Source organism: Xyrauchen texanus, chromosome 30 (assembly GCF_025860055.1).
Source record: "Xyrauchen texanus isolate HMW12.3.18 chromosome 30, RBS_HiC_50CHRs, whole genome shotgun sequence".
NCBI classification, from domain to species: domain Eukaryota; kingdom Metazoa; phylum Chordata; class Actinopteri; order Cypriniformes; family Catostomidae; genus Xyrauchen; species Xyrauchen texanus.
The window spans coordinates 28,579,169-28,591,565 of NC_068305.1; the positions used below are offsets into that span (position 1 = coordinate 28,579,169).

The 12,397-nt window shown below is 39.7% G+C and overlaps 1 protein-coding gene across 4 annotated transcripts in view; it reads right to left on the reverse strand.

The window, feature by feature from the left end:
• Positions 1 to 10,295, reverse strand: part of LOC127623855 (forkhead box protein O3-like) — a 58,647-nt gene extending 48,352 nt beyond the window's left edge. For 2 of the 4 annotated variants that reach the window (XM_052098421.1, XM_052098422.1), the window contains exons 1-3: positions 10,034 to 10,295; positions 9,750 to 9,919; positions 8,846 to 9,557 (exon numbers count right to left, since the gene is read on the reverse strand). In XM_052098421.1, the coding sequence (XP_051954381.1) occupies positions 8,846 to 9,385 (540 nt within the window). In that variant the 5' untranslated portion in view covers positions 9,386 to 9,557; positions 9,750 to 9,919; positions 10,034 to 10,295. Of the gene's footprint in view, positions 1 to 8,845; positions 9,558 to 9,666; positions 9,920 to 10,033 lie in introns of all 4 variants that reach the window. The other 2 variants (XM_052098423.1, XM_052098424.1) reach the window with 2 other exon arrangements.
• Positions 10,296 to 12,397: the final 2,102 nt, after the last annotated feature.

Genomic DNA, 12,397 nt, shown 5'->3' on the forward strand with positions numbered 1-12,397 from the left:
AGGCGTGTCTTCAACTACCGCCTCTCAGAGCCAGGCTGGTGGTGGAGAACGCTTTGGCATCCTCTCCTCACAGTGGAGGATGTACCGCCGCCTCATCGAGGTCCACCCAGAAGTTGCGGAGAAGTGTGTGAAGGCGACGTGTCTTCTCCACAACTTTCTGAGGTGTTCGGAGGGAGAGAGGCACCTGCTGCGAGGGGCGGGACATGCTGGAGAGGAGCCACTGCCAGGTCTGGGTCGGGTTGCGGCCAACAACTCCTCCAGAGAGGCACTCCGGGTGAGGGATGTCTTCATGGCACACTTCTCGGCGGAGGGAGCAGTACCATGGCAGCCGACGGAGTAGCGCTTGAAGTCCTCCTCATGACTTCCCCACAACGGCTCTTTTAAGAGCCACCCACAAACCTATAAAGAGCTAAACTATCTAAAAATAGTCCATTATTATTATATATATATTTTTTTTTCCCAGGTTGTCAGCCCCAGTTCCAGGATGTCAGGTCCACAACATGCACATTTATTAAGTTGAGACTTTTTAAAAATGTCAGGTTTTCCATGGTAGTATATCAGGTTAAATTATTTATTTATTTTTGTTTTGATGATAAATGGAGCCAGCCTCAAAAAGTAATTAACCTGTCCTGTGTTTTTTCCTTATTCAACACTGTCCAGACACTAATGTTGGTTGTCTTTACATTACAATAATAATGTTTCATATAATCTAGATTTAGATATGGAATAAATAGCAATCAATACAAAATCAAAATGTCTCATATATTGAAATCAAGTTATGTGATAAAAGATTTGCTTTGTTTGTGCATTAGAACCACACCAGGCATTTAGTCATATTACAAAATAATTTATTGAGGCCAAACATATGAAGTAATTTTAGGTATAACATTAAAAAACATATTTAGGCAAAACGTAAAAAAAATTATTTAGGCAAAACATATAAAATAACAATATGAACTGAAAAAAATGAACAATATGTGCAAACTATTTACATTAAGAGACAGGAACAAAAAGGACCTCGCTTGGAAGGTGGAAGAGCCACAGGAACGGCATAGGAGAAGAGGAAGGAGGGCAGCAGGCAGCTAGGCTCCTGATTGGTTAACGCGGCGAATTGACGCCAAAGTTCAGATTTTTCAACTCGGGCGGCAGACGCGAATTGCGTCAAACGCGTGAATGCACAAAATGCACCATTCGCGCGTAACGCCAGACGCTCAATTCGCGCAATTGCGCGAACTTGACGCTGCGAATGAGGCGTATTCGCGTCTACCGCGCACGCTCTACGCCTCATTCGCGCCGCAGGAATTTTTTACGCGCGTAACGCGTCTTTGCATTGACTTAACATTGAAATCACTCGCGCCTGACGCGCTATTCGCGTCCGGTGTGAACGTAGCATTATACATGTTACCCCTGGGAGATATTATCCAGGATCGTGAAATAAGTTTCCATTGTTATGCTGGTTATACCCAACTTGATATTTCTTCTAAACCCAACATAACTCACAATTCTCCAAATTAGCAGAGCGTATCAATGAAATCAAAATTGGATGACCAGAAATGTCCTTCTACTTAATTCCGACAAAACAGAGGTACTAATTATGGGACCAAAAACCTCTAGAAATAAGCTGCTAAAATATTATTTGACTCGTGATGGATGTACTGTTTTGTCGTCTTCTACAGCGTAGAACTTAGGTGTTATATTTGATACCAATCTGTCCTTTGAAAATTTAATTTACAACTTCCACCTCAGAAATATAACTAGTTACGACACATGCTCTCTGTTGCTGATTCCAAAAAACGAATTCTAGACTAGATGATTGTAATGCATTACTGGGAGGATGCACTACATGTTCAATAAATAAACTTTAATTGGTTCAAAATGCAGCTGCCAGTGTGCTGACTAGAACAAGTAATTTTTCTATCATTACATTGGCTACCTGTTCAATTTCATATTCATTTTAAAATTCTGTCAACTACATACAAAGCTTTGAATGGTCTAGCTCCACAGTAATTAAGTGACCTTCCACCATGCTATATTCCATCACGTTCATTACGATGACATAATTCTGGCCTGTTAATAGTTCCTAGAATATCTAAATCCACAAAAAGAGGTAGATCATTTTCCTATTTGGCTCCAAAACTATGGAAGTCTCCCTAACACTGTTTGGGACACAGACACACTCGCTCAGTTTAGCCAGGCATACACCTAATTTATCCATCAACTCACAATTATGGGGCTTTTCCACTGCACAGTACAACTCGACTCAACTCGGCTCTGCTCACTTTTTGGGGGTTTTCCACTGTGGATAGTACCTGGTACTTAGTACCACGTCGGTTTGGGTTCCAAGCGAGCAGAGCCGATCCTAAATGTGATGTCAAAACCCTGCAGATTACTGATTGGTCAGAGAGAATCGTCACTACCAGCATCACTGGATTTGGGACACGGAACATCATCCCGCTAGTTTTAAAGTTAGCTACAGTGATATCAGTCTCATTTGTTCATGCGACTTTCGAATTGTAAAAAGAAATGGCTGTGCGAAAAACCACGCCATGATCAATAAACGAGGTGCAGACGTTCCTCTCGTTAGCGACGAAGCAACGCAAAACGAAAAAGTCTTTCAGGAAGTGTCTCAGCTTTGGCCGCACACGGCTACCGCTGGACCTACAAACAGTGTAGGGAAAAGTAAAAAAAAAACTTAAACGTGACTACAGAACCATCAAGGAAAAGTGTAAGTGGTTCGACCAAATGGACGATATCTACACCAGTGAGCAATGGGAGGGAGAGTGCCCTGGACTCAGCCATGGCAGGAGTCCACAATGGAGGATGGCACGTTAACTCTATAATCTGCTTGAAAGCTTCACTTTATTTAGTTGACTAGCTACTGGAAAGCTTGCTTCTAAAACAACGACGCCAATTTAAATGTTACACTTGTGTAAAATCACCATGCAACAACTGCTTTATGCAGCACAATGAGTTAGTAGCTAACAGCTAGCGGTCATGTTATTGTTTATTGTTTTGTGTCCCGTTTAAGAAGATGTCACGGCAGTAGAGGCAGCACAACTATGACGATCAGCCTATAATCCCACCCATGTTGAGGCGGCATTAAACAGCAGTGGAAAAGCAAGCTCAGTAAAGTGAGTAGAGTCGAGTCGAACTGTAATGTGCAGTGGAAAAGTGCCATTAGGCTGCTTTAGTTAGGTCTGCCAGAACCAGAATTATTTCTCATAATCTATAACTCTGCAATAAATTGAATGGCATCTACGCTAATATTATTCTATTTGCTTCCCTGTCTCAACCTCCGGATTCATATCCAAAGGTTACCAGAGCTGGCCAGATCCAGCCACGTTCCTGCTTGTGTCGGACTCCACTGCTACATGTTACTGAATGATGATGACAATGATGTCTTTTACAATGGACTTCAGAGGATGAACTGATGCCAACTAGAACTGGAAGACATTGGATACTTTATTTGATACATTGGATTTAGGATGGACCTCACCGAAATGACCAGCCGGTTGAACTGCGATGCACCTCATTGATCTCTGCCTGCATCACCTTTATTTATTGATGGACTACACTCTTGAAATGGAATACAAATACTATCAATTAATTGCCAACAAAAGCCTTCATCAGCGAACAATGTGTCCATGTGAACGTCTGCAGTTAATCCCGGATGGACATCAAAGACATTAGTCATTAATCTTCCAGTTTATACAAAATCTTTGTTTAAACACTCACACTTAACACTTACTTAGTTTGAACATTTTAAACCATGACTTGCACTGCACACAAATAACTAATATTGGCATTATATTCATGCTGTTTAGCCAGAGGGGAACTGGCCCCCACAGTGAGCATGGTTTCTCCCAAGGTTATTTTTCTCCATTAACCAACATCGTGTGGAGTTTTGTGTTCCTTGTCACAGTCACCTATGGCTTGCTCACTGGAGTTCTAAATAAAATTATTATTTAACAATTTAATTATTTATTTTTATACACAATTTACAATTATATAATGATGACTAAGACTTTAGAGATATTATGGTTTAATTTTCTGTTAAAGCACGATTTCATGCAAATTTGTTTTGAAACGATGTGTGTTGTGAAAAGTGCTGTAAAAAAAAAAACATTATGAGTTGAACTGTGATGAAATATGGGCTAAACTAGAAAGGCATTCAAATGTCCTTACCACAGCATAGCTGCATCTGATGGGCCGCTGTAGTCGCCACCCAGTCAGGAAGTCTGTGTTTTAATGAAATGTTCTCAAATATGAAAATGTCTGCATGTTGAGGGGAAGAAAAAGATTGTATGCATTTGTAAGAGTTAGAGTGAGTGTAAGTGGTCATGGTTGAATCCATCAAGCTTTGGTCCATATGCTTATCAGGCTTATCAGTGGTGTGTTCTGTCAGTGCAGTGTAAGGAGAAGAAAGCAAGCAGGCTTTCACCTTATCAAACAACACTCAGCCTACCTGTGCATCCATGTCAACAGCCTTGCATGTAACCATAGCGAATCATCTACAACTCCTTATCAACAACCTTCACTTAAATGTATTTCAATCATGCCCCTAAACACACAGAATGCCTCATCATCTGTACTTTCCTGGCCTGTCTCTCTGGCACTCATACTGTATTTGTAGATTCAGTACTAGACAGAGAAGTATACAAACCATCTCAGCATTTTGTAACATTACACAGCACGAAGATTCATGCCAGCCATGCACACATAAAAGCACTTAACACCAGTATTCACAATGATTCAACAGAAGAATCAAACACACTAAGTGGATTCCATGAGTGGACAATTATAGGAATTGCAGTGTGTTGGCAATCATACAGCCCACACATTTCCTTTGTGCTTTGGATGAAATAGCCTTTAAAGATACAGATTTAATGTATGGTACTTCTTCTAGTGTAATGCTGCTTGCATCTGTGCATTTATTAAATTAATGTTGCATCTTTAAACGGTTTACCCCACCCTCTTGACAATAAATGGATAACAAGAAACACTTAAAATAGCCCCAATCTACACCCTGGAACTTTACCAAGTGTAATTTTCTTAATATGGACCTTCTGGAAGGTGATCCTTCTATTCTCATTGCCGTTACTGAAACATTTCAACTAGGTCTAGCACAGCTGCTCAGAATTGTAAGTGTTCCAGGAACAAGAATATTGCAAAATGTTACAATTGTAGTTTGTTATATATATGTTGCATAATCATATTATTTTTAAATGTGAGATAAACAGAGGGGTTATACATGATAATAACATAGGTAAGAGGATACAGATGAATGTGTATGTGTGCGAGTGTGTGTGACTGTGAGATACTCTCAGCCAAGAGCTGACTCTTAAAAATGTAATAAAATGACCTGAATTAATGCTTGAATCATTAAATAATTAAAGGATAGACTATTTAGAAAGAGTAAAGTACATAATTTGGCAGTGGATGTGCAATCTGCCACTGCTGGAGCACATTGTGAAGAGGAATGCATTTCTGACTGTACAGCCAAATCATTAAATTAATACATAGCATTTTCATATGGTCACCTTTGCAGTAACAGTCAATCCACCTCTTTTTCTCATGCAGTCACAACAGTATGTTCTACAGGAACAAAGGAACCTCTTTATGAGATCAAATGAAATTCAAACCCTCTCATTAGAACAGAGAAATGACCAACGATCTGGTAGCCATAGTGATGCAGTTTCTTGTATTTTTTTTCATCTGTATCTGGCCATTCCAATCTTTGTGCTTGTATAAGCCATTTTAAGCCTACTAATCTTTTGTTCTTCCAGTGTTGCTGCAGAGTTTTTAAAATCAAATTTAAGACTTTTTAAGACCTTTTTCAAGATCTGAAAAAATAAAATTAATACTGTATCCCCATACCAAAATAAACCAACACAATCTCAAAATAAATCATGTTTCACAGACGGTTGCTTAAACAGGCAGTCACACATTCAACATGGCCTTAACATTGCTTATCAGTAAAACAGGGTAGGCTATATGCTAGACTAAAATACTCTAGACTTTTTTTCCACATATATATCAAATTAATATTGGTTTATGTATCATTATATAAATAAATACAAATTAGAAGTTGACCAATACTAATTGTGATGATTCCATAATGTGTTGAAAGAAAGCCAGTTAGACTACCAATAGTTTTTTTTTAATTGGTAGCCAATGATGGAGAGGGCCAGACAGAGGCTACAAAAGACCAAATTTATTTAAATTCCAGATGCACTTTATGGGGGTTTTGGGGATTTGATTCATAGCATGGAACTTTAAAGGCAATTTAACTTTGAAACACACCAGGGACAAATGTTTGCACTTTACATTTTCCAGCTGCTCATTCAAACAAATAAGGGAAATAAAGGGCGAATTCCAATCTAAAGTGATCATCCCTATGCCCTACTCACTACAAAGGACAAAGCTCTTGATGTGGGCTCTCTATAGATAGCATGGCTTTACAGTTTGAATTTACTCTTCACAAAAAGTCCCTTTGTTTAAAAAAAAAACTTCTTATTTTTGTTTGGAACAACACTTCAAGGGTGCAAAAATGCAGTTTGTAAAACACCCACAATGTGCACTCCTACAATAATCAACAACATATTACAATAAAAGCAATAAAAACTAAACATTGTCAAATTTCATCAGCACTACATCATCAACAATTGATCACTAGCTTGTCATAAATTTGATTCCGGTATGGCTTAATGATTGTGAACCTCGCCGCAACAGTTGAAAACGCTCACAAGCCCCTGCGTGCTTGGAGAAAATACAACAGTCATGTTTTCACTTTGAAAGACACATGCATTTATTTTATTAAATCGTATTCTTTTGAAGTTTGATAATCACATTAGGTCATATCACGATTCCTGTCTTTCTGCCACAAAATGTAATACTTTTTTTGACTTAAGGATCCACGGGATCCCTATCTTCTTTCAGTATACATTTTTTGTTTCTCAATTTAATCTGCTTGCTTACTCTTTTTTGTCTTTCCTTTATTTTCCTCACTGCAGTCCTAATTAGACAAGCTGGCACAAAGCCAGCCCTGTGTTACAGGTTTTGCAAACATGTCCTAAAATGCATAGGGCATCACTTTGGTGTTCTCATATGTTCTCTCGCATTGCTATTGAGATTACAATCTGCTCACAGTCAAGCAAACATAGTATTTTACTTTTATAAAATACAGACATGAATAAATTGTAATACATAATTTCAGGGGGTTATGGACCTGTGAAATCTTTATTTATTTATTATTAATGATTATCCAATTGCATTGGTTTTGATAGATATATATTAAATAATGTTTGTATTTGTGTGCACATATCTGCATACTGTGTACATATCAGTTAAAAATTATTACATTTGTATTTAAATGTGAATCTACATGTGAGCAGTTTTCTCAGTGTATTACAGCATTGTTTATCTGTGGCTGTGAACACAGGTACACTCACTTTGTACAGAGATCTGCTCAGAGTCCATCAAACGTGTGCTGGAATGTGTCTCATATTTACAGCTTGAGTTAAATAAGACAGGAGAGTAAAGTTCAGTGGAACATGGTTAGAGATTTTTCTAGATGACAGAAATGGGAACAGGCACTGTACAACTCGTCTGGCAAAAAGAAGAGGGGAAGGTAACCAATGTTGAAGAAAAATCTAAGACCTTGAAAAGTTTATTTGTGTGTATTCATGCTAGAATTGTGGTTATAGTATTTGATCATAAAACATGTTTGACTGTTGAATAATGTTTTGCATAGCTGTTTGAGAAATATGATCATTTTGGCTGGGGTGCATAAAAGATCCTGTATGCTAGAGGAGTCGATTTGCAAACAGTTCCACAATGAGATGGAGTCCAAATAGTTTGCTGTTGCCATAGTCCTAGCAGTAACTCATCTTTCTCTATTATAATTCATTGCTATTTACAGCCAATGGGACAGGCGAGCTGGGCCTCCTGCAGCAAACTCAGCCCTTGACCTTGGACCCACTACCCCACCTCAGCCCCATCCATATAACCCCTCCCCCAAGCCACCCTGTCTCTGTCAGTGAAAGGCCCATATGTCTTGTGTTGGCACTGGCCCATGGCCATAACACTGCCTTTGAAGGCAGTTGTGCACACTGACTGCTCAGGAGAACCTTGCACCATTCTGAGTTGTTACGCAATTCCTAATGCCATTCAACACCTACATAAACAATCTGGGCAGCTTCTATCTCAGGTAAATTTACTATGGCAAGTTTTACGTAAGCAGTAGTGTGTGTGTGTGTGTATATGTGTGTGAGCGCGCGCATATGAACATAGGCGTGTTTAAATATATGGACATGTTTTAGGCGTGGCACTGTGGATATTTTTAAGGTTTTAAACATAATCACACGAATGCCCTGTCTATTCCACAGGACATGTTATGTTTCTACAAAATAACAGGGTGACGTATTGCACGAGCCCATCTAAATAAACTTTTCAGTTGAGCACAATGTTTTGTTAGACGGAATCTCCATACCGACAATGGGTAATTCGCTATTTATTTTACGCTGGCGTTCGGAGAAATTGTTTGTTTACTGGTGACATCATTAAGCCCGCTACACCATTCAGTCATGTGCACGCGAACACAAGAAACCTCTTCCGGTACTGCTTCTATGCGCGTGAGCACGCGTGGCCAAACATGTGCGAACACGCCAGGACATGTGTTTCTTGTTGCTATATAGAGTGACATCAGTTCAAAATTGAAGAAAAACACAGAAACATAAACACATGCATTCCTTTTCACACGCGAGCCCACATAGACACGCGCATGCGCGCGCGCGCGCGCACACACACACACACACATTCTCTCTTATTCTAGCGGAGCGCTTACCTTCCAACCAGCTGAGCTGTTGCTGTCGCCTTTGTCCTTAAAGTACGGGACGCTTCTGACCATCCACTCATAGATCTGGGACAGTGTCAGTCTCTTGTCCGGGGTGCTCTCTATGGCTTTAGTAATAAGGTCTGCGTAGGACAGGTTGCCCCAAGCGTTCCTACGCGCGGATGACTTTCGGGGAGTTTGCTGTTGGCTGCCCTGGCCGTTTACCCCCGGGCTCGCTGTGGTCGTGGGTGAGGACTGAGAGGAGAGCGGGGAACCCATGTTCTCCTGACCGATTGTGGCAAGCAGTCCCTCGACCATGCTTGGACTGCCGCTGTCCTCTCCTGTACCCGTGCCATTGGCGTGTATTGCCATCGCGCTGTCATCCTCATCATCCTCTTCCTCGGGGATTATGTCAGTGTCGTTGGACGCAGGCTTCACCGAGCTGGACTCTGGCAGCGGCCAAGTGCATGATCTCGGCCGTTTTTGCGGCTCAAAGTCCGGATCAATGGCAACGTCCATCGCGGACAGTGGCTCCAGGCTCGTCTCCGCCATCGCTTAGTTAAAGCTTTCTCCGTCTCTCCCCGGTACTCACAAGTTCACAAGTTAGATAAGCAGTGGGACGCGGTCACAGTCGCATTCCATTAATGCGTTTTTTCTACTCTAAATGGTGCTGAACGTTTCTTGAGCGTCTAGTGCAAATATCAACGAACAATAACACCTCTCCCTGTGTTTCAGAAAGACAAAAATACAATATGCAATTAAGAAATATATCATAATTATCATAAGCAATTGAATATTATATTGACAAATTACTAAATCAGTTATTAATTTACCTCATGGAAACATCATTCTCCGTGCAATATTAATTAACTACATGCGTGAGTATATATAATAATGCAATAACGTTTACACTCACACCATTAACCCAGACCTGGTCAGATACCGCTGTCTTCCTCCTCTCTGTGTCGCACTCCCAGTCACTTGGTGCACTGATGTAATACAACTATCTCTCCAGCGAACCTCGCCAATAGCCACGGACAAAGCGCCACAACGTCACCGCACACAATCATCACAAGCAGTAAGTCACTATAGTGACAAAAGAATGGTCAGAACCACAGCACATACAACGGGGCTATGAATCAAAACGCTGTTATGTCAAGTCATGAGCAACACGAGCGCGAACAAACAACGCGTACTCACAGAATGCAGTGATATTTTGTTGTCAGTTGTCAGATTGACCCGATGTCCCTTCTAATTCCAGAGTCTCTTTAACCGTTAAAGGTAGAGACGCAACTCCCGCTCATTGTCAGTGTCTTGTTAGAGCGCGCGCGTGAACCGCTCGATGTCACGCAGAGTTTTGTTGTAGCCTACTTTGCAGAAATGGCCCTTCCAAAAAGTCCCTAGCTATCTGCAGACACAGGAGGGCTATCAGCTTTAATTGTCTGTCAGCATTCGAGCGAGCTCAACTTTGGACTGACTGTGGTGGAGGAGGGCGAGAAGAGAAACGCAGCTTCTACTACTGAGAGGGATCTGCCCCCTAGAGTCCGCGCGTGGGATCGCCTCTTAAAGGGCCCCTGCTCCTCAAGTACAGCTGCCAAAAAGCGAGAGGACATGTTCGAACAAGTCACACAAGTGCCGGTATAAATTTAAAGCATTTCCAAATATAGATTCAGTTGTTAGAAATTATTGTTGCAATCAGCCTTATCTAGAAATATGACGAGGAATATACTATTGGAGACAAAATTTCAAGGTATAGTCAACATGTTGGCACAGAGTTGAAAGAGTTAGTGTTTCAAATGCAGTAGCAATTACAAGTCTGAAAAATATTATCTCTTTTTTTTTTTATCATAATCTCAGTGTAGTAGAATTAAAATGTTTGTTTACAGCAATTAAACAAATTCTACTTTTTATTACAAGATGGTCAAATAAAAAAACCACTCATACACAGACACTCTGAAATTATCATAACAACAGTTAGTGGTATAAAGTTGCATATTGAAAATCATAGCTTGCTAAAGTCACACAATAGTCAGGAATATTCTGAGTTCAATACAAATTAAGATCAATCCACAGCGTTGGTGGCATAATATTGATTACAACAATTATCAATTTAGATTTTCCCTCCTTTAAAAAAAAGCAAACATCTGGGTTACAGTGAGACACTTACAATGGAAGATATGTGGCCAATCTGTAAACATAAAATACTAATTGTTTTAAAAGTATAGCCACAAGAAGTAATATGCGGGTTAACATGATTTAGTGTGATAAAATCACTTGCTTAGTAACCTTTTCTGTATAGTTTCAAATCAAATCAAATGTTATAACTTAGCAGTTATGCCAACATAATTCCTTAAATCCTGTTATCTTGCAGTTTAAACAAATTTACAGTTAAAATAATAAACAAGTTTTTACAGAAAATGGATGTAAGTGTTTTTATAAAATTATAAACTTAATTTGCCTTTAAACCCTTTAAAAAATTGACGAATTCACTTCGATTGTAAGTGCTTCTCTATAACCTTGATTTTAGCTCCTTTTTTTATTTGTTAAAGAAAGAGGATGAGTCGACATTCATTTTTGTGGTAATCAACATTATGCCACAAATGCTGTCAAATTAATCTTAAATATTCCTTTAAAAATCAAGATTTTCCCGTGGACTGCCACTGTTTTCTAAAGTCACAAAATTCACCTCAAAACAAAATATGGTAAATAATCTCTATTTTAAAATCAGTGGATGGTACACAGTGGACTGTCTAGTACTAGTGGAAATAGCAGCAGTAATGATGAGAGTCATTTAATAAAATTCGGTCTACTACAGTATGTAATAGAGTTATGTTCATCAAATAAAACTGTTAATAGTGGGACCTCTTTCAGAACACTCGCAGTTTTAGATGTACGACACATGTAGATGTACACAGTATGACATATATTTATTTGTCTTCATGTCTTAGCCAAGTTCCCCACGTTGGCCCTTTAATCCTGTGTGGGGGCATGACACGCCCCCTGCTGTCAGCATGATTTTATTCAAACACATGACGTAATTCATAATCAAAATATGTTATACGCCTTTCTCTGCTCTCTCCTTTCCTGTGGCGCTTCACTTCTACAGTGACGTTCATTCCCGCCTCCCTCGTCACAAGTCTTACCAAAACACCAGCACGTCTTTGTTCTTACAGAGATGCGTGTTTCTGAATGACGCAGTGATGTCGACGGTGCGCGCTACTGAGGTTTCTGAAGGAATGCGCGCCCATATTACACCTGTGCGCATCAGCGAACAATAGCATTAATTCAGAGGTTAATCATGCTACATTTATGCGAATTTTGTAAATATTATGCTTTAGACTCAAATATCTGTAAAACAAGCATATATAACCCATATTCCATTTGTGTGCATGCATATGAATTGTGTGTTCATGCACCCACCAATCTGATATTTGAATGTTACAATTCTGTGATACTATTGCATGTCCAACTACAAGTAGCTCTATGACAGAAAAATACTGTTGCTCATCCACTCACAAAAGATTTCACTGCATTCATTGTGTGGACGAACAAGTACAGGTTTCG